Below are 20,890 nucleotides of genomic sequence, written 5' to 3' on the forward strand. Positions count from 1 at the left end.
CTTTTTTTTTAACTAGTCCTGGGCCCTGAGCACTGCCTCTGGCTTCTTTTTGCTCAAGGCTAGCACTCTGCCACTTGAGCCACAGTGCCATTTCTAGCTTTTCTATATACATGGTGCTGAGGAATCTAACTCGGGGCTTCATGTATAAGAGATGAGCACTTTACCACTAGGCCATATTCCCAGCCTGAAACACATTTTTAAAACAATGCTTTCAAGTCACTTGGAATGGTATCAATGTGTAATAAGCTAACTGATAAGAATGTTTGAAGACAAGAATCATGTTAAGGATATACATACAGGCGAGTATTCAAACAAAGAAAAGAATTCAAGCAGTGACAGTTTACACCATTCACTCAGTTGTTCATTAATTGAAAATAACACAGAATTATAAGGTAAAAATATAGTTTCTCTAGTATTCCTATAACTATGTGTTAAGTCATAGAAGCAGCTTGAAATTATGTTCTCAAAACTAAAAGAAAATGTTAAACATAAATTTCAGAGTTTCCTGGAATCCGTGAAAACAGGAGATAAAAGAAGGAGGATGTGAGAAGCTTGGAGAGTAACAATCAGTATTCCAAGAGTACCCTCATTTAAGGTGGTAGTTATTTCATAAACATGGCAGTAAGACAGGAATTCTAGCCCCCTCATGTCTGTGGTTATAAATAAAGATATCTCAAAACTACATCATTCTCTGTGGCTTGAGGTGTCAGCAAAGTAAACCCCTCTCTTAGAAAATATGTGAACAATTTTCCATTTCTTACTGACCTCATGACAAGCAATTTTCTAAATCACCAAGAAATTCCACTTCTCAAAAAGTTAACTGCAAAGAATTCATCCCACATATTTTTAAATTTAAGAGAAAATTTATCTTGCAAATTATTAAACGTTTGCACTAAGTTTATACCATTAATACACTGCAAACCTCTCCTCTTCCATCCAAAGTTCACTTACCATTTACCATTCACTAATGTTACTTGGTACTATGTATATAATTCACAGTTTAAAAAAAAATGCTTTAGTTCCCCATCTGTAAATGGATATAAGAATGTGATGCTTAGATTTTTAGATTTAAAGGGTGTCTATGTTACTTGCAAAGCTTGTATTTTCTCCTTTAGTGCCTAAAAGTAACTCAGAATATCTTTCAGTATAAAAAGTGAAAAATAAGACAGGAGCTGGTGTCTCACACAAGTTATCCTAGCTTCCAAGGAGGCTGAGATCTGAGGATCATGATTGGATGTCATCCTGAGCAGGAAAAGTACATGAGAGTCTTATCTCCAGTTAATAACCAGATAACCGGAAAGGTGTCGGGGTCTCTAGCCCTCCCAACCCCCCCCCGCCACGCTCCCCCGACCCGCAGGAGAGAAGGAGGAAGGCACGCCCCGACCTGATGAGCCAAGAAAGGAGAAGGGTCGGTAGACCACCCGCACCCAGTCCTCCCTCACCTGAGGACAATCAGATGGCCTGGGAGTCAAGTCGACTCAAGATCTCGTTTATTGGGGAAGTATGTGCCACTAATATAAGGCACAGGAGCCAATCGGGTCAAAGATCAGCAGGAAGGGGAGGGATGAGCTGTCCATCAAGGGCTGAAGAGCCGGGATGTAGAGATGGATGTAGAGCCCACAGAACCACTGGGTTATAACCAAAGACACTTGTAGCAACTGCGCGTTGTTGTTAGGCACCACCATCTTAGTCACACATGGCCCCAAGACTGAGAAACAGGCAGGGCCAGCTAGTTGACTTCCAGGTGTGCCCCACAGAAAGGGTACTGTGGCTTAAAGTACTAGAGTGCAAGCCTTGAATTCAAGTCCCCACAACCAAAGCCACCATCACCACCACCACCACCAACAACAACAACAAAAAGCAAAAGATAGGCTTTCGTTTATTTTGGTGGTACTGGGGTCTGAACTCAGGGTTTTGCACTAGTGCTCTACCACTGGAACCATGTTCTCAGCATTTCAAATTTAGCTGTTTTTTCAGAGAGATCCTCACATTTTTGCCTGGGTACATCCTCAGACCATGATTCTCCTACCTAAAGCTTCCTGGCTTACCTGGGATTAAAGATGAGAACCATGACACAGGGCTCATTTGCTTAGATATAGTCTTGCTATTTATTTTTGTTTGTTTTTGTTCTGGCTGGCCTTGAACTATAGTCCTCTAGACCTTGCCTCCGAAGTAGCTGCAGGAGTTAATATTCTTTAAGTAAACTTGGGCATATCAGTCCACGTCTGTAATTCTAGCAGGTGAATAGGAAAAATCACAAATTCATGGGCCCCCAAGCTTCATAGTTAATGTGAGGACAGACTGAACTATGTGGAACAACAAAAAGGTTTTCTGAAACCACAAAAAAAATTTCTTTAGTAAAATGCTTTTTACTCTTTAAGTAATCATGTGATATCTAAAAGCCTAGTAATATGTTAACAAATTTTAAAAAGTGGAAACCAAGGCAACATGTCCATTAATGTCAAAGCACTAAATCCATAAAAACAAGATACTCAATTTCAATATACCTGATTTCATTAGTTATGGAATAAAATAGTGTTAAAAATTAGCACAGTACTAAGATAATAATTATGTAAATTCTACTGTTTTTCCTTTTAACACTCAAGGTATTGCCTTCATTCAAGGACTTTCTGAAGGTGCTGCTCACCTCATTAAAGGTTACCAAGGAAACCACAAACCACCTCATGCTCACTTCCTGATCATCTTATGGAAGGGTTTGTTTTATGTATATTATACTGATGTTATACCACTTAGCTTGCTAAACAGAATTCGTGTCTGAGTGGGAAATCGCTATAAGAAAACATTTCTACCTCACTAGTGATATAATGCAGCTCTGTGATAACATGATCTACATGTCTTGTCCACACACAATATATTTTGTGTAGCAATGAAAAGAAATCCTGGGTCAGGGTGCCGAAGCTATCTCACACCTAAATTTCAGATCTTAACCAAGCCTAAAGAACCAGGAACCACCTCCTCCAGGAAGCAGCCTTTGATTTCTGTGATTTCCAAGCTACTGTTTCCGTCTCTGAATGTCAGCAATGTCTTCATGTGACTTTTAAAAGTACATAGCCCCTCCTATTGTTAATTTTGTGTATGTCCATTAAGTATGTGCTATGTTGCAGAAATAAGGAGCATATTCATATGTGTTGAAACAATTTTCTATGCGTCTATTGATAATTAATTACTGATAATCAATTAATTCTCACAAAATATATAACCCTGTATAATCTGACTTTTACTTTGTAATAACAACAAACTGGAAAAAAAGAAAAGGAATGTTTTTGGTGGTTGCATCAGAAAAAAAATCAATCAAAAAACTTCTCAAAAATAGTTATTATATTTTCTCAAAATATCTCTGCAATATATAAAGTATGTGCAGGTACAAGCAATATGGGGTCCACTTTGAGAGACAAATCCAAACTATAAAAATGATTTTTACTTACTTGTCTCCAAAAAACTTTCTCCAAAACTCAGCAGCATCTGCTTTAGTAATGCGGAAGTTGTCTCCCTGGAACTGACCGTTGGGAAAGATTGCTTTAATTTCTGCCAGCATGTGACTGAAGATTAGGGACAGTTTTGTGAGATTTCGTCTGTGGATATGGGAAAAGCAAACACATAGAAAAATAAATCTCTATATGCACATAAATTTCAACAGAAATTACATTAAGACAAATAATTGCTATATATCTACTGAAGTTTTGGTGATTGAGCATGATTCTTAATCATGCCTCTGAAAAGCATTTAAATTCTTAACAGGTTCTCAAATGATCATTTATTTATATATTAATTTAAAAGCATCATGAAGAACATAAGGTACATGATTTCAAAAAATTCAAAGTTTAGTGGAAGACAGAAGCATTTCATTAAAATGCAATCAAATATAAAAGATACACAAAACCTAGAGTGATTATTTCTACCTTGGCTAGTAGAAGAAATCTGTCATTAGAGGAAAATCTGGGAAGTAGATTCTTGATATGAAAGACCTGAAGTATACAGAAGAAGTGAGGAAAGGAAAAGGTAATCCAGGCACTAGGATAACATAACAAAAATATACAGACAAGCCAGGAACTGCTAGATGAGGATCAAGGCTTGATGCTGCCTGAGCAGAAAATTCCCCGTGAGACTCTTGTCTCCAATTAACCACTCAAAAACCAGAAGTGGTGCTGTGGCTCAAAGCAGAAGAGCACTAGCTTTGAGAAAAGAGCTCAGGGACAGTGCCCAGGTCCTGAGTTCAAGCCTTACAACCAAAGGGGGAAAAAATGCACAAATATGTTCTCAAGAGTATATGAAGAATGGCTTGGGCAGATTTTTGACTCATTCTGTGGGTGGTTTCTTGATTTTGAAAATTGTTTTCTTTAATGAAAAGAAGTTCTTAATTTGATGCAATCCCATTTGTCAATTCTTGCTATTATTTGTTGAGCTAATAATAAGATTCCTACTCAGAAAGTTCCCCCATATCTCAGCCTCAGAGTGTCTAGGATTATACACATGAACCTCTGGTGCCCAGCTGGTGTTGCTCTTTCTTAAGCATTAACAAAGAAACTTGTAAAATGAATACAAAATAAATGAAGATACTATAAAAAGGGAATATATAAATTAACTGAAAGAAACCATTAAGGTACCATCTCAATAAAATCATTGTAAAAATGAAATTGACAGCATATAACCATCTTATGAATATAATAATTTGTCAGTTTTTAGCAGGGAGTCAGACATTAGGCTCTGTTTTAGGATTATACAAAAATGCATCATCGCTTTCATTAATATCCAGTCATACTTCATTCATTATATCTCAACCTATCTAGTGCAAATCTGTGAATCATATGAGTCTCACTTATAGACTAGACTTCCTCATTTAGATATAGCAAATATAAGATAATGGGTATAAGGAAATGAAAACTGAACATTACGTTACATCAAAGAAAAAGAAATGTGTCCAATAAAAATTGCAAATGATATTTTTATACTTGAGCCGAAGGAAAGCATAAATCACCTTGGACAAATCTGTAACATATTATTTCTATAATTAGGCTACAGGGTTAATTTTCCACAGAATTCTTAATTGAAATATAATTTTTAAAAATCAGTATGGTTACAATTAGGGAACTCCAACTGTTCTCTATTTTCTGAAATGGTTGCTTTCTACCTCCTAGTTCCTTTGTTCTTTAATCAGATCCAAATGTTTTTTATTTCTACTTATTAGATCTAAAGTCTAACAAACAAAGCCTGTGTCACATCTTGGATATTTGATCTACTGGCTAGGGATACCCTCAAGTTTAAAAAAGAAATAGCAACAATGTACCATTTATAATCACTACTACCTATATGTGAACCACTGGTTAGTTTCAAATGTTTACACAGTTCCATTTTTACTTCAGTATGGAAAATCAAATTCAGACTGTTAAATATAGTGGAACACTTCAGAGATTTGTATCACATTATTGATCAGAATCTACTTATAGTTCTTTTCTATTTATATTTGCACATATACATATGTGTGTGTCTGTGTGTGTGCATATAGCTCACACATATGTAAATGACCTTTGTGTGTGTGTGTGTGTGTGTGTCTGTGTGTGTGTGCACATGCACACGCACCTGTCCTGGAGCTTGAAATCAGGGCCTGGGCACTTATTGTCCCTGAGCTTTTTTGCTCATGCCTAGTACTCTACCACTTGAGCCACTATTCCACTTCTGTCTTTTTGATAGTTAGTAATTAAGAGTAGGTCCCTACCACTAACACTGAGCTATTATATTGAGAAATTAAAATTTGTACACAAAACTTAATAATCTTATAAAAATAATTGTAACCTATCAAGAATTCTGTGACACAAATTATTTCTAAGGGAAGATACTTATTTCTATCAATCTTCCTCTAACCATCATATATTGAGCCATTTGGTTAACTTGTGAGAATTCATATATAACAAATGGTATCTCAGTAAAAGATATTTTGAAACATTAGCCAGCAAAGAACAGATGTTAATGTCTGGTGAACTACTAAAGATGTGAATATTAATATACTCCAAGAAGCAAAGGAAAGGAGGAGTAAAATCAAAACTAAACAAAAGTAAATAAGTGAAGAATAAATTTTCATGTAACTATTTTGTTCTCCATTCAGTCTTGTATCTCATACTATTTTAAAATTACCTCTGGAGGCCAGTAATAAAACACAGGTAAACTAGAGTGAGTTAGTATAATTATTCCTTACTTGAGCAAGTCTGAATAGTTTATGGTGGCTATTGCCAACACAATAAGGGTATTGGAGGTAATGTGGCTAAGAAAGCCACAGTCTTAACCCTAATAAAATTACCACACAAGGCTAGAAATGTGACTTATTGGCAGAGTACTTGCATAGCATGCATGAGTCCCTAGGTTCCATTCCTTGGTACCACATAAACAAAAATAAATAAAAATTTAAAAATTACCACACAGCATAGCACAGGAAGACATGAAAATACATTACAATAATATCATGTAGGAGGCAGTACACTCTTAATTGTAGCCACTGTGATTTAAAAATAAAATAAGAGTATAGAGTTGATTATTAGTGCCAAGTAAATATAAAAGACTCATAAAGAATATTATCTAAAGACTACATTTCCAAAGATCATGGGAGCAGTGTGCATGAAGATAATGATTATTATAAATCTTATCCTGATATAGTCCATAAAGCTTCCCCAGTCACTTTTTAATGCCAGTTAGTTTAACTTTGTAGCCAGGCCAGAGAGGATTAACACCATCTCTTTGATGATTTCAACAAAGGGCTTTATTGGGAAAATTTATTATGAAATCTACTAAAATATGATAATGATTACTCATACTTGCGTTCTTTTTTAAAGTTTAACAAGTACCTATTTCAATAAAGAAAACTTTTTTGTCTTTAGTATTAGACAGCTTTTGATTAAACATGACCTGTCACAAACATCCTTTTGAAATAAATCTGTGAAATTGAGACTATTGTATCAGTTGAAAGAGAGAATCCTTTTTTCTTCATTCATTAAAAAATTCCAATGAGAGTTCCACAAACTAAATGGAAGTCATAATGCTTTGGGACTCATACAGGAAAAAAACAAAAATCAGAAAAAAAAACAATTTTCTTTGGCTCCTTTCCGCCCACAAAATTTAAAGTGTACTTTTATGATATGGGTTAGGGTGAAAAAAGCAACACAATTAAATTTACATGACAAAGCTGACCTTGTGAGAACAAGAAAATCAACAGTTAAGGTATAGAATTGATCCAGATGCCCATCAATGGATGAATGGATAAAAAAAAATGAGGAATGGAATTTTACTCATCCATTGAAAAGAAATGAAAAGACCTGGAAAAAATTATGTTAAGTAAAGTAAGTCAAGCCCAGACAGAGATTGCATGTATTCCTTTATATGTGGAAACTAGATTTAGCTTATAAACTCATAAGTAAATACAGAGTGGTATGCAATTTCATATATAAATATTTTAATTGAAATGCAGTAGATTAGAGGGAGATCCAAATAGAAGTGGGTACTCGAAAGGGGCAAAGCAGAGTCAAGGGGAAGGAAGTAGAGGAATAAGGAAATGAAGAAGGAGGAAATATAATCAAGAACCGTGTGTGTGTGTGTGTGTATGTGTGTGTGTGTGTGTGTGTGTGTGTGTGTGTGTGTGTGTGTGTATCCTATAAAATTAAGAAGAGTGAGGAAAGAGGAGAAGAGAGGAGGAGTGGATAAGAATGTTGGGACACTGATCAAAATATGTTATATTCAAACACTTTATTAAATGGCAGTTATATTGTACAACTATTTAAGGATAATCATTTTGAAGAACAAAATCTAGATTCACCTTTTCTTTTTTACTATTTGCCATTCTCACCAGTCTACCATTAGCAGTTTACCACTGAATAAATAAAACGATCAATAACACTCCTAAAGCAAAGTAGCAACTTAATTAATATCAATTAATTTGCCTTGCTGCCTCTGGCTGTCCACTTTAATTTAAAATACATAAAAAGTAAAATACAGTCAGATTCTTTTTACTAAGCCCTACCCTCAACCCAGATGAAAATTTTTTAGTTTACTTTTACTTGTAACATTCCCTACTTGATATCAGTTTCATTTACTAACTACTTTGGATATACTGAGGATGGCTTTTGATTTTAATGAATGGACAGAGTGGAAAATTCTCTGAATGATATTTGCTTTAAGAATGTCTACTGTCTAGGGGCCCAAGCTACATTTCTAGCTTTCTCACACTATTTGTCTGAATTCTAACCAACCTGTGGGAATGTTCCACAGCATTACCTCATTGATACTCTAGTTTGAGCTGTTATCAATGGCCCCATCGCTGATATAATGGCCAATGTCTGTCAAACTTTAATTTGCACCAGTTTCATGTCCAAATACTTGGGCAGGGATATCTTTTTCCTACCTGTTCCCATTATATGGGACATAGGAGGCCACTAAATACCACCCTACTCTACCTGTCACAAACAGTTTTCCATGAAGGATATTTTATACACAAACTGAATTTCACTGTCACAATATTCTGTCACAAGTTTTTGCTGAAAAAGAAAGTTTCAAACCTATAACAGCTTGTTACACAAAACAGATATTCAGAATGTTAATGTTTGATTATTTGACAACATAAAAATATTTATAAAAAATACATGAGCAGGGTTCCTCTAGTCCTTGCTCCTTAGGAGGCTGAAATCTGAGGAGCACAGTTCAAAGACAGCCAGGGCAGGAAAACCCATGAGGCTCTTGTTTCTAATCAACTATCAGAAAACTGGAAGTAGAGCTGTGGTTCAAAGTGTTAGCCTTGAGTAAAAGAGCTCTTGGACAGCACCCAGGCTCTGAGTGCAAGCCTAATGACTGAATAACTAACCAACTAACTAAATAAATCAATTAATTAATTTTAAAAAAGGATTTTCTAACCCAAAGCAATGCTAATGAATGGGTAGGAGTAGCACATAATATTTACAGAAAGAGTGTATACCAAGCCATCAGATTTACAGAGATTTTTTTTAAATCAAAAGTTGCTGTAATTCCTATTTCCAATACCAGTAAACATGGTTTCCAATATACTCAGATAAGATTACAGAGATAGTGTAGGTACAACCATAGGAAGGTGATACAAGAACATCATCAATAATAGAAACTACACATACACATAGGACGTTGAAAGTAGTTACAACTGTGATATATCAATTGGAAATTCAAAGGGAATACCAAATTTGAGAGACACAGGGTAAAAAAGAGAAATAACTACAAAAGCAATACTTGCAAAACTGTTTGGTGTAAGTGAACTGAACACCTGGAAGGGTGGGGAGGGAAAGGGGGGGAGGGAGGGGGGCACGAGGGACAAGGTAACAAACAGTACAAGAAATGTATCCAATGCCCAACGTATGAAACTGTAACCTCTCTGTACATCAGTTTGATAATAAAAATTTGAGAAAAAAAAAACAAATAAAGGAAGTATGATGAAAAAAAAAAAGTTGCTGTAATTAAAAATCCAGGATTTGTCTCTAAATCAAACAGAAAAAAAAAAGTTCTATGAGCTCCATGATCTTTTCTTTTAATTCTCTAGCATTATTTTCCTTTCTTCAAGATCAAGCAAACAGGATATAGCAAGACAAAGGAATCATGTGGTCACAAGCAGGTGAAGTTTGAAGATACTCAACTAAGTGGCTCACATTTGCTCACTAACACTTTCCCACTATACTAACTTTTCCCTAACAGTTTCTTCCCCTTTGAGCTCTGGAAATTTTCCTCATGCTTACTTCTGTCTCACTTCAAATTTGGAGCAAGTAGAAAGGCAAGTGAACCACAGATGACAAAACTGTCTCATCTGTCTATTGCTCATGTTGTACAACACTGACAAAAGAAAACTAAAACCATCAAATTTAGCTACCTTTAACACTGACGCTAAAATATGGCTGGCCCAAATATAACAAAAAAAGGTATAAATTTACCAAGCAATAATTGTTCCCAATTATTTTAGGTGTAACCCAATATGAGTGTGACATCGTAACACCTTAGGGTGAAGGAAATAAATGGCAAAAGTCGGATAATAAATAATATGCCCAGTACAATCAATTTAATAAAACATTTGCTTCTATTAAAAGGTCAAGGAGCACATTACAGATAATTTGTAAATAGAAAAAATACAAGATCTATGCACAATGACATTAACAACAGAAAAGTGACTGGAAGAACTGTAGTTCTACAGTGACTGGAAGAACTACAGTTCTTCCAGTCACTTTTCTGTTGTACTATAAATGCTTTTCCTCTTTATTATATTTTAATTGCCCTATTTTCCCCAAGAAATGCAACTGTTTCTAAAGAGCTATTATATTAATTTTTCGAGTAAATCTGAAATACAAGAGCAAGGAGACTTCATCTATAGAAGAGCAAATAGAACTTCCAAACCTAGTACAATGCCCCACATCCTCCAAATGGCTCCCTAGAAAGAAGGAGGCATTGGCTTTCAAATCAAAAAGGCTTGTCTGCTTTGCTCACCACACACTACTCTGATCCTCAAATTTCTAAAACACACTATTAGTTCTTTCCACACAGACATCTCACAGAAACTACCCCAAATAAGGGCTCTTCATTATAATATATTTTTTATTAATTGAATTTTCTTGACAAGGTATTGTGCAAAAGGGGTACAGTTACATAATAAGGCAGTGAGTACATTTCTTTTGATATCTTACACCCTCGTTTTTCTTTCCCTTCCCTAGATCAGATAGGCATATATACAATATGCAGTGTACCAAAATCATATACAGTAATATATTATATAGTACTATAATATATTTTTTAAATAAAGGGAAAAGACACACAGGACAAGCTTGGCTGTCTGTAGTATAACTCCGGAAAATAGTATATAACCAGACACACATGAGCACATGGTTCATAGACCACATTTTTCTTCCATTCATCAGATGTATGTATTTTTTCCATTAATCACTTATTTATTGTGACAATATAAGAGACTGACTCATAGAGAAATTTTGTCCTTTCAAAGCAATGTGAATATGCTGGACAGCTATTTTTGTGGCATCATAAAATGGTGAAATGGTTATACTTCAAAAGCTCTTGGCAACACAAACCTTTTGGATTATAAAACCATAAATTTTCTGAATACAATACCATTTATATATACTTTCTCCACTCATGGGTAGAACCCTACCACTTGATCCATACATACGTGTGTGTGTGTGTGTGTGTGTGTGTGTGTGTGTGTACACACAACTTCTTAAACTGATAAAAGTTACCATGAGCGGAATTTTTTCTTTGGCTGAGTACTGGGAAGAAGACTTGGTCAATTAGAATCAATATTTCTAAACATGGCTAATTAGGGTTTGGATGTAGTAGAAAGAAGCATGTTGCTAATTGTAGTTATGAGTCTTCTGTGAAACATTACTTAACCCAAAGTTTTTCCCTCTATAAGATGTAAGTTGTGGGACATAAATTCAGTCTCAACTCTGTATGTACCAGGCAAAAATCGTACATCAATTTCAGAATGTATAGCTATTATTAAAGTACAGTTATTATAAATCATGTTTTTAACTTACAAACTCCCCTCAATGTTTCAGTCTTAAACTACAAAATCTGGATATGGGGGGGCTAAGAAACTGATTTTAAAAGTTCAAATTACAAAAAAAAAATTCATACGTATATTTGAAGTCAGTACTTTTCCTTTGTTCTTTACTACCATAGGCTACTCTAATATTTCTTTTCTTCTGTTCTTTTATTCAACAAAGGAAGAATCATGTATAACACTGGTTCTCAAAACAAAATAAAACAAACAGCAAAAAAAACCCACAAAGCAGCAAACTTAAAAAAAAAGTAATCCAAAATCTGTTTCATTTTTATGAACAGTAAACAGTGGAATATTGAAACCATATGAAAACTGTTAACTGCAGCAATACAAGTATGCCCATAATGATTTTTGGTGAAAAAGTTTGTTTTAGTTGTTGGTGGGGAAATACGCTGATACAGGTACTGGCAGAGCGTGACATCAGATGTAAGAAATTTACCTTTCATCTTACCCAATAATTCAAAACAATCTGAATCTGTAAAAACTTTAAATTTATCACATGATGTCTGCTCAATAATATGATTCAAATACTATTTAATCAGTTGACTGCAAATGGAGCAATTCCCTATGTCAATAAATCCATGAATATGGTTCATTTATGATATGCATTTGGAGAAAAGAAACAAATAATTGGCAATACAACTTCTTTGGATACCCATAAAAATCATAAACTTTCTAAACACAGCCTTCAGTTTTATACATATGGATTTCATTTTAGATCTATACCTATTAAGTTTAAGATTTCTTTAAATAAACAACAACAAAGTTATATTGGGCAGAATGATACCATCTTGGTACCACACTTGGGCTTTGGAGACCCCTCTAATTTGTTTCAGTACCTTCTCCACTGAAGGCCGAATTTTACCATGGCTAAAAGCCCTAACTTGAGAATCAAAGCCACAACTAACTTCAAGCACAAACCACTTAGAAACAGGATAACCGTTGGTACTGACTTAACCTCTCTCTTTAGCATTTTTGTTTTGTTTTAGCATAATGACAGCACAGGCCTTTCTTTTCACCTTTTATACATAAATTGTAACAATACTTAATCTATAGCATCTGTAGAGGTTAAATATGTCAAAAATTAATTTTATCATTCTCACAATTCTATGTGGAATTACATTTGACTTTCTGTGGTTAACAGAAAATGGGAGAAATGATATTATAGATACTATGTACTAGTCTAAATATCCAGACAGTAAAGACATTTTTTAGTAGATCTACAGTAGTTCCTCTGCCTTTTTAATTCTGTGTTTGGATCTGGACACCATGATGTGAGGAAACCCAAGAAGCGTGTACAAATGACTGCAGGAGCCTCTAGCTGCAAACGCTAAGTATGTGAGGCAGTGGCTCTTCTAGCTGACCCAGCACCACAGCCAGTTATCACTTGAACAAAAAGAACCAACCAACACAGCAAACTCTGCACAAAACAAAACTTGCTTTAAATCAAGTCACTAAACTTGGAGTGATTTGACACAGAGCTGCAGATAAGTGGCTTAAGAATCTGAAGCAACCTCCGCCCCCCCAACTAAATAGTTGTGTAAAGGAAATTTAGGGTATCCTAATTGGATAAGATCCTCCTGAGATCTGAATCAGGAGAATTCTACAATGATTAATTTCCAAAACATGTGTATTTAGACAACCACACAATGAATTGACCTGTGAAAAATCTCATTATGCTAATCTATTGATTTATACTGACATAGCAAGAGTTAATATTTCAAAGCCTAAGTGCTCAAAGGTACAGAATCTTCCAATAGTATACATAGACAAACATGGCAGGGACACAGAATGTTTATAGACTTTATAGCAGTCTTTTAATTGAGGTGCCACTGAACTGTAAGTTTTACAAAGACAATTTAATATAACCAGATTTGACATGTGTCTAGATAAGAAAATCGTCCTGGATGCTGCTTTGTCTAATTTAGTTCTCTGGAGTTTATGTTTAAAAGTCAAACACTATTAAAAATCTCTGATTTGTCATCAGTAAAAATGAACATATTTTTTGCATATTTCTTCAGGTTCCCAGCTGTACCTAATCCATCACTGTATAATTTTGAAAAGACATTTGAAAATCTTGATGCAAATATCGCTGTTCTTGACAAGCTATGTAAACATTTTAAGTGAAATGTTTATTCTGTAGATACATTCCTATAGCCAAAATTACCCAGGTTTATTTAATTCCCTAGGTAGAGAAAAACAAAAACATAATGTCTCTCCTGGAGACACCAATCATTTATAATATAATGGAAATAAGGAAAATGAGAATAATTTAAATAGCAATAATCTTAACCCTTAAACCAAACAATAGAGCAATTAAGGGATTACATAAGGACTTAGAAACTTTTTCTTTGTTAATTGTCCCCTACTTAATTATATCTGAAGTAATTAAATATTAAAAGAGAGGAGGAAGCTACAAATAATTCACTGAGATCATGTTGTACAGCAGCTCAGTTTCCTGCATTATCTTACTATTCATCCAGCTCACTCCATCTTTATACAAAAGCCTAATTTGCTTACAGAAACATCACTTCCTCCTATTTTCAAAAAATGGTATTGCATGTACAGGAATTATGATCTACATATATACAATGCAACTATCTTTGAATTAATTTATTCACTACATGAGTATTCTCTGAAGACCGGTTATGATCTGCCACTACAGTGGAACAAAAGATGCATAGCAGTCCATTCAATAATATCCAGAACCATACAGGCCAGTGGATACTTTGATTCAAAAAACAAAACCAAAAAACTAAATATTATGCAATATAATTACTGCACATTCAAGGTGCTTCCAGAGCACAGAAGCTAAAAGGAAAAAAAAAATGTTCAACTTACAGGCCTTTCAGAAAGAGTTAAAAAAAAGGAGAATAAAGACAGAAGATACTAGATAAAAGCAGTAGGCTGGTAGAAAAAAAAAAACAGTGATATCAGTATGACAGTATTATGAATTGCTGGGTCAGAGTGATAGACATATTTAGGGAAGCGGCTGATAAAGCAGCAAGACTATGCAATAGATAAAATAGTGCCTCCCACGAAGGCCTGCCCTTTTTACCAGCACAAGCCTACCACCAGCTTCCAAGGATGCAGAGGTGTGCACAGGCAATGACTGCATGAGAGGACTGCATGGGCAAGAGCAGCATACAAAGAAAAACATATCTTCAAATGTTGCACAAAGTACAATTTAATCATTATGAATCCCAAGATCTTTATCCAAATTTGTTGTTAAGATTATAAATAAATTTTGCATGTTTCTTCCCTGTGTCCTTGATAGAACAAAATCTAGTTTAACAATTTGAGAAAAAAAGCAAAGAAAACAATAGTGCATAGAGAAGAATGCACCAGAAGCCAGGGGGTCTTGGAAACAGATGTTCTGCTTTGGCAGACTCTTGGCCTCTGGAGTATTACCATTTGAAAAGGACTTGGAGATCACATTGTTGATGTATTTCTGCAAAGTTGTGACTCCATTTCAAAACACCACAGTAATTCCCTCACTTCCAGATATGAGTCACAAGTTAAATATTTAATGTGGAAAAGAAATGTATCCCTTTTGCATGACTGAAAATAGAACAGTAAAATGAGTTTGATCAAACCCAAAGGCACATTGTCAATATTCATTCAAATACCATGTCACTACCTAGTATTCTCTTAGGTAATTCCTGGATAAGGAAATCCTCCCTGTTCAAAGTTCTCAAGAATAAACCCTCTCTGGGGATCCTGTAACCTATTCTTTAAAAATAAGCTGTAGCTTGCTCACACATTTATCCGTTAAATTTTATGGAGCCTGGATGCATTTCATGTGTCAAAATCTACATAAAATCTGTCTTTCAGACAGATGTTTGGTGTCACCCACATGTGAACAAAGTTTCATAAGGAGATGAAAATGGCAATGGGTAGCACAATATTTTGTTTCTATTTGGAAAGAATTCTAGTATGCTGCTAGTTGCATTTAATTTGGATCCTATTAATACCTATTTTTTAATCACTGTTCTTTTCATAATAAAGAGGCATGGTATTTACCACAGGGGATAAAAAAAATTCATTCTCTTCATTATGAATGGTATTCATAATCTCTTTTCATATTGGAAGTATAAAGAAGGAAAAGTTAAACCTATGGAAGTACGGGAGATACTAAGTATTTAAATTAATGTATAACAATTATACTCAAACCTCAGATTTCATACTGGTAATACAGGACTTTAAAAGTGTAGACCCGCAGGCCCTACCCCGGAATTGCTAAATCAGAACGTATACTGTATGAAAATCCCCATGTATTTGATACACATTTTAATGAATTCACATTATATGAAGGCAAAAAAAATTGCTTTAGCAGTAACGTAGCAGACTATATATGGTTTTTGGGTTTTTTTTTTTTTTTAACTGTTCTTCCTTTAAAACAGCCTCAAGATCTGAACTGCTATTCGGGAGTTTGTGAAAGACTCCACCTAGTTCACTGTCCCACACTCCATAGCTATCATTCCCTCTCATGACACCCTTTATTTCCTGGGAGTCTGCTTAAGGCACGACAGGGCAGGAACATCACTGTGTTTCAATGATTTTGCTTCTCTTTTAGGTTAGGTCTCAAGCACAGTTATGACTTTCATTTGTCATCCTTCTTGCTCAATAACCTTAAAAAAAAAAAATCACCCTTAGTCCTGAAGGCCCAGACCTAGAACAGTCTGTACTTCACACTTTTGTAAATACGGGTATCAGAAGGATAATCTCCTCCTCACCACACCCCAGTTTACCCCATATTTCTCTCCTAGAACAAAAATTAAAATCCAATAGGCTAACATATTGCCAGAGGTCAGAGAACGCAAGTCTGTTTCCTTTCTTCCTCCAGCTCCAGGAAATACAAGATGACCAGCACATCCCTGGCTCAGTGTACATGTGGCTCACCTATTTCTAATCTGAGAAAGGAGCAAATGAGGTCCCCTTCAATACTCCCTGTCACTCTCCTTTAACCTTTGAAATTCCTATGTGCAGTCTGCCTGCATGTCCTGTCTGTCTTCTGTCTTTTCTGTCAGCAAACATATCTACCAATGTACTATAGAAACACTTTCCTTAGACCTGATTCTTCCAGCTGCTATCTATCTACTTCTAACTTAGTAATTAAAGAGCAATCAGGGGCCTCCCTGCTTATCCCACTAGTATAAGACTCCTTGGAAAATGTCAATCAAGTGCCACTATCTTGTTTTGTCAGGAGAACCACTCATCAGAGAGAATGACCTTGCACACTGCCTGTGATGGGGTGAGGAACACAGCCCCACAGGGTGCAACAAGGCCAGGGAGTGGTGAAGTTTGAAAGGAGCTGCTGCAGAACCCTAGGGAATGTTACTACATCCTGGCACCTGTGAGGAGGAAAGACAGGAAGAACTTGGTAAAATTATATGTGTCATGCTCAGAAGCAAACCTTTCCATATAAAATAACTGAGGAAAGGATGTAATCTAAACCAAAGGTTTTACAATGCTCTTATTTAAAGGACCTTTAAATAACAAAAATAGGAAATACTTCACACGGGCCTATGCTATGGTTTGAATATTAACTGTATGCAGCAAGTTTGTTTTGAAAGCTTGTACTCATCAGCCACACAACCTCTCTTCCCCAGCATGCACTGTTTCGGGAAGTTAGGAGGTGGTGTCTAGGTAAGAGGTGCGGGGGGGGGGGGGGGGGAGGCAGGTATCTGAAGTTTATACCCAGCTCTCACTTCCTGTCTCTTGGTATTTCCTGTCCACAATGAAGCCAGGAAGCTTCTCTAGTAAGTAGCAGTCACCATGATATTCTGCCCACATGAATGGGGACAAGGGGTTATGGACTGAACCCTCTGAAACACTGTGTAAAATAAATTCTTCTGTTAGACATTTTGTTACTGCAACAAAAAAAGTAACATACAGGCTAACACATAATATATAATTTACTTGCCACTAAATAACACATTCATACTGCAAAAACAAGGGCAAAGTCTCAGAAAAAGTTCTTCCTTATACCAGTTCCAGAACCTACATAGATACAGAGGAATTCCTATGTAAGGGATGGGAAAACTGTGTGATAACGATGTAGAATGACACGAATGTCATGATTCTTTAACTTTTGAGGTTTCTACATACAAGTAAGCTATCTGCAATGCCTATTCTGCCCTAAATGTCAGCAAAGGCAATCACAGATAGGGAAATCAGCATGAGCTTTGAAAAAGGAAACGTCATTAAATACATCTTACCAACAACTAGTTACTATATGTCTGAAACATTTGCCCATTTCTTCAGCTCTGAAACTGACTTATTATAAATTGGAGAATTCCCTGAAGTAAAAGAATGAACTATCAAAAAAAAATATATATATACCCAGACAACACTGAGAATATAATCAGTGAGGATGGTTTCCATTTAATTCACTGAGTTCAAATGGAAGCTTATGAAGAATAGAAAGATTATATTTGGACATTAAAATTTTATATATCAAATGATTTCAGAAAGAATTTTTTTGCTTTAAGTTGATTTCACAATTTTTCTCCTAAACTTGACAGTTGTTACCATGCAAAGTGAGAAAAATAATTTTTTAACTTAGACATTGTTTGAAAAAGCCTAATACAAAGGCATAGATGCTTAATGAAAACTCAATTAGATTGCTCTATACTCAAATATGACTTAATTACTGTAAAAAAATAGATTCATGCAGTCATCATATTGCTTAGTTTCACCAGAAATCACAGTTATTTATTAAAGAATATTGTAACATTTTGTTTCAGGATATTTTACAATAACCACAGGATTGCAGGGCTAAATGACACCTCAGACATCAAATTTATTTATTTTCATGCTTATCAAAGTGGAGTTCCAAATAACAACAACTAAAAACCTTATGTTACTGACCAATTAGGGACTAGAACTGAGTCTCTGAATTGCTTATGTTAAAATTACATATGTCCTTATAATTTCCCCCAACATGAATATGTAATACTTGCTGGTGTGCTACTCAATTAATATCTCATACTTAATTTTTAAATGACCAAATGTTAACAATAGATACCATATAAATATCTGAATTTGTATATATTGTGTGTGTGTTCGGTAAAGAGAGTATTTGCACATCCTACAAGAAAGAAAGCTTATTCTGAGCTATTTATTTATCCAGAAGAAATCCAGGCATATGTTCACCAAAACTTGCATTGCAGTAAGACAAGTCTAATCTACAGAATCAATAAATTATGTAATGTTCACAAGGTAGAATGTAATGAAAATGAGCAAACTGTAATGGCATGTAGCACACAGAACCATAAAAAAAAAAATCAGATGCAAAGTGTAAGGTTCATCAAAAAGGAAATCGCCACATGAATCAGGGCAGAAAAGAGCTTACTGGGGGGGGAGAGTAAAATGTTGGACTGCATGAGATGGGCCAAGACAGAAGGTATGGAAAAAGAGAAAAAGAAAAAACAAGAAGGGGACTCGTGTTGAACCAGATTATAGAGGAAAAGGGAGGAGGCATAGCCATAGCTGAAGTGGAAGTGATGTCAGAGCCTGGGATCCTTTGCTGACCCAGAGTCAGGTGATTACTAGTCAGGTGATTAGTTGTTTGTGGAAGGTGAAGAAGAAAGGGGAAGGGGCTGTTCTCCTAAAAGTATGTGGATGGAGGTGTATTGAATGTGGCTATGTGGAATTTTTTTTATTGTCTTTCTTCTCTGGGTAAAGAGGAAATTTATTAACACTTAACAGTTCTAAACAGTTTCCTCAACACTAAGTTCTTGAGAAATCTATCTGCCTATGGGCTTAGAAGTGGTAGTAGTCAGCTGCTTTTCTCACACAATTTGCTTCCTAAAGCTAAAAAAAAAAAAAATTCACATTTAACTAAAATCCATGACCGAGGCTATTATCATAAAGAGGGCTGAGTTGTTCTTTTTTCAACTTATATATAATACTATAACCTTTTTTTTCTAATTTGTTGCTTAATTCATCTTCCTCCCACTGAAAAATAAGGAGTTTGGTTTCCCTTTTAAAAATGCTATCCGATTTATGCTTTAAATCGGTGAAAACATGTAGTTTTACGAGCTTGTGAATTCATGTTTGTAAGGTGGCAAAGCGCTGCAACTTGACATTCCAGATTTATCTACTTGTTCTGCACACTTAAGAAAGAAGACTTGAAAATGTAAGTCCTCCCATTTTTATCAGTGTAGCCAGCCTCCAATTTCCCTGGCTTCTCTATTGCAACGGAGGAGATAGCTAAGCCCTAGTTATTGAGCTGCTTTTAAGTGCTATATGGAGAAGAGGCCCAAAATAACTCATTTCCACCATTCCTTAGTGAACACAACTCCTTAATAGACAGGCACTATCAGAAGCAGGCACACATTTACATTCTACATGCACATCTACAGAATAATCTTAACAAAATGCAAACCATCTCCTTTTCATGAGTTCAACTTTAAAATTGTTTGGTTGAGCAGAGACATAATAGAGCCTTATTTTTTTCTTCAAAAAATGGAGTTGAAGAGGCCTAGGTATCTCCCAATACTCTTTGAATTCTACAGAGATGAATTTATTACCTATTCAAGTGAAAATGAAAGTTTAGAATAAATCAGTATACAAAAGAACAGTTTCTGAGGTTTGATTGTTTTGGTTTTTTGTTGTTGTTGTTTGTTTTGCCTCTAAAATTAGATAAACACACAAGATTCAACAATGATTTCTTCAAAGTTTCACTCAAAAACACTTAGATCTAGTCCTATACAGAGACATGAAATTTTGGCATTCACATTATAAAATGCTTCAGCCAAGTATAACACACCTGTCAGTCAAAGCTTTTGGTTCCACAATTACAAACCATCCACAAAAATAACTGACCCTATTTAGAGGCCATGATAAAAACAGAAAAATTACCAGAGATCAGCTGTTTGGTGTTAGAGCAGGCTGAATGGAGATTTCAGTCTGTTTTGTTCTCTCTATTCTACACTACCCCCATCTGTAGTCAGAACCAGATGTTAAAGACGGAAATTAACAGGTGGGGAGGGGGGGAGACTTCCTCTTCTAAAATCCAGGAACTACCTTTTTCTTCCCCTTTGCAAACTATTTGAGTGACAAGAGTTTTTGGACACACACAAGATTTCAAAGGCAAAGCTGAAGCCTAGATGTCAAAACCTATTGCCTGCTGGTGGACATGTGTAAGGGAGGGTGAGACATTTAGGGGGGAGCATTTATGTTGTTTCAGATAGTAGCACATCATAGGAAAAGCCAACAGTTGATTAGAATAGTGAAGGAAAGAATCTCCCTTTTAAAATAAGTATCAATACTAATAAAAGAAAGGTAACATGATCTCCAGGG

The 20,890-nt window shown here is 35.4% G+C and overlaps 1 protein-coding gene across 7 annotated transcripts in view; it reads right to left on the bottom strand.

Moving 5' to 3' along the window:
* Nucleotides 1-20,890, bottom strand: part of Cblb (Cbl proto-oncogene B) — a 166,097-nt gene that overhangs the window by 86,670 nt on the left and 58,537 nt on the right. For all 7 annotated transcript variants that reach the window (XM_048346539.1, XM_048346544.1, XM_048346543.1 and 4 more), the window contains exon 4: nt 3,447-3,593. In XM_048346539.1, coding sequence (XP_048202496.1) covers nt 3,447-3,593 — 147 coding nt within the window. The remainder of the gene's footprint in view (nt 1-3,446; nt 3,594-20,890) is intronic.

Source organism: Perognathus longimembris, chromosome 5 (assembly GCF_023159225.1).
Source record: "Perognathus longimembris pacificus isolate PPM17 chromosome 5, ASM2315922v1, whole genome shotgun sequence".
In the NCBI taxonomy this organism is placed as follows: Eukaryota; Metazoa; Chordata; class Mammalia; order Rodentia; family Heteromyidae; genus Perognathus; species Perognathus longimembris.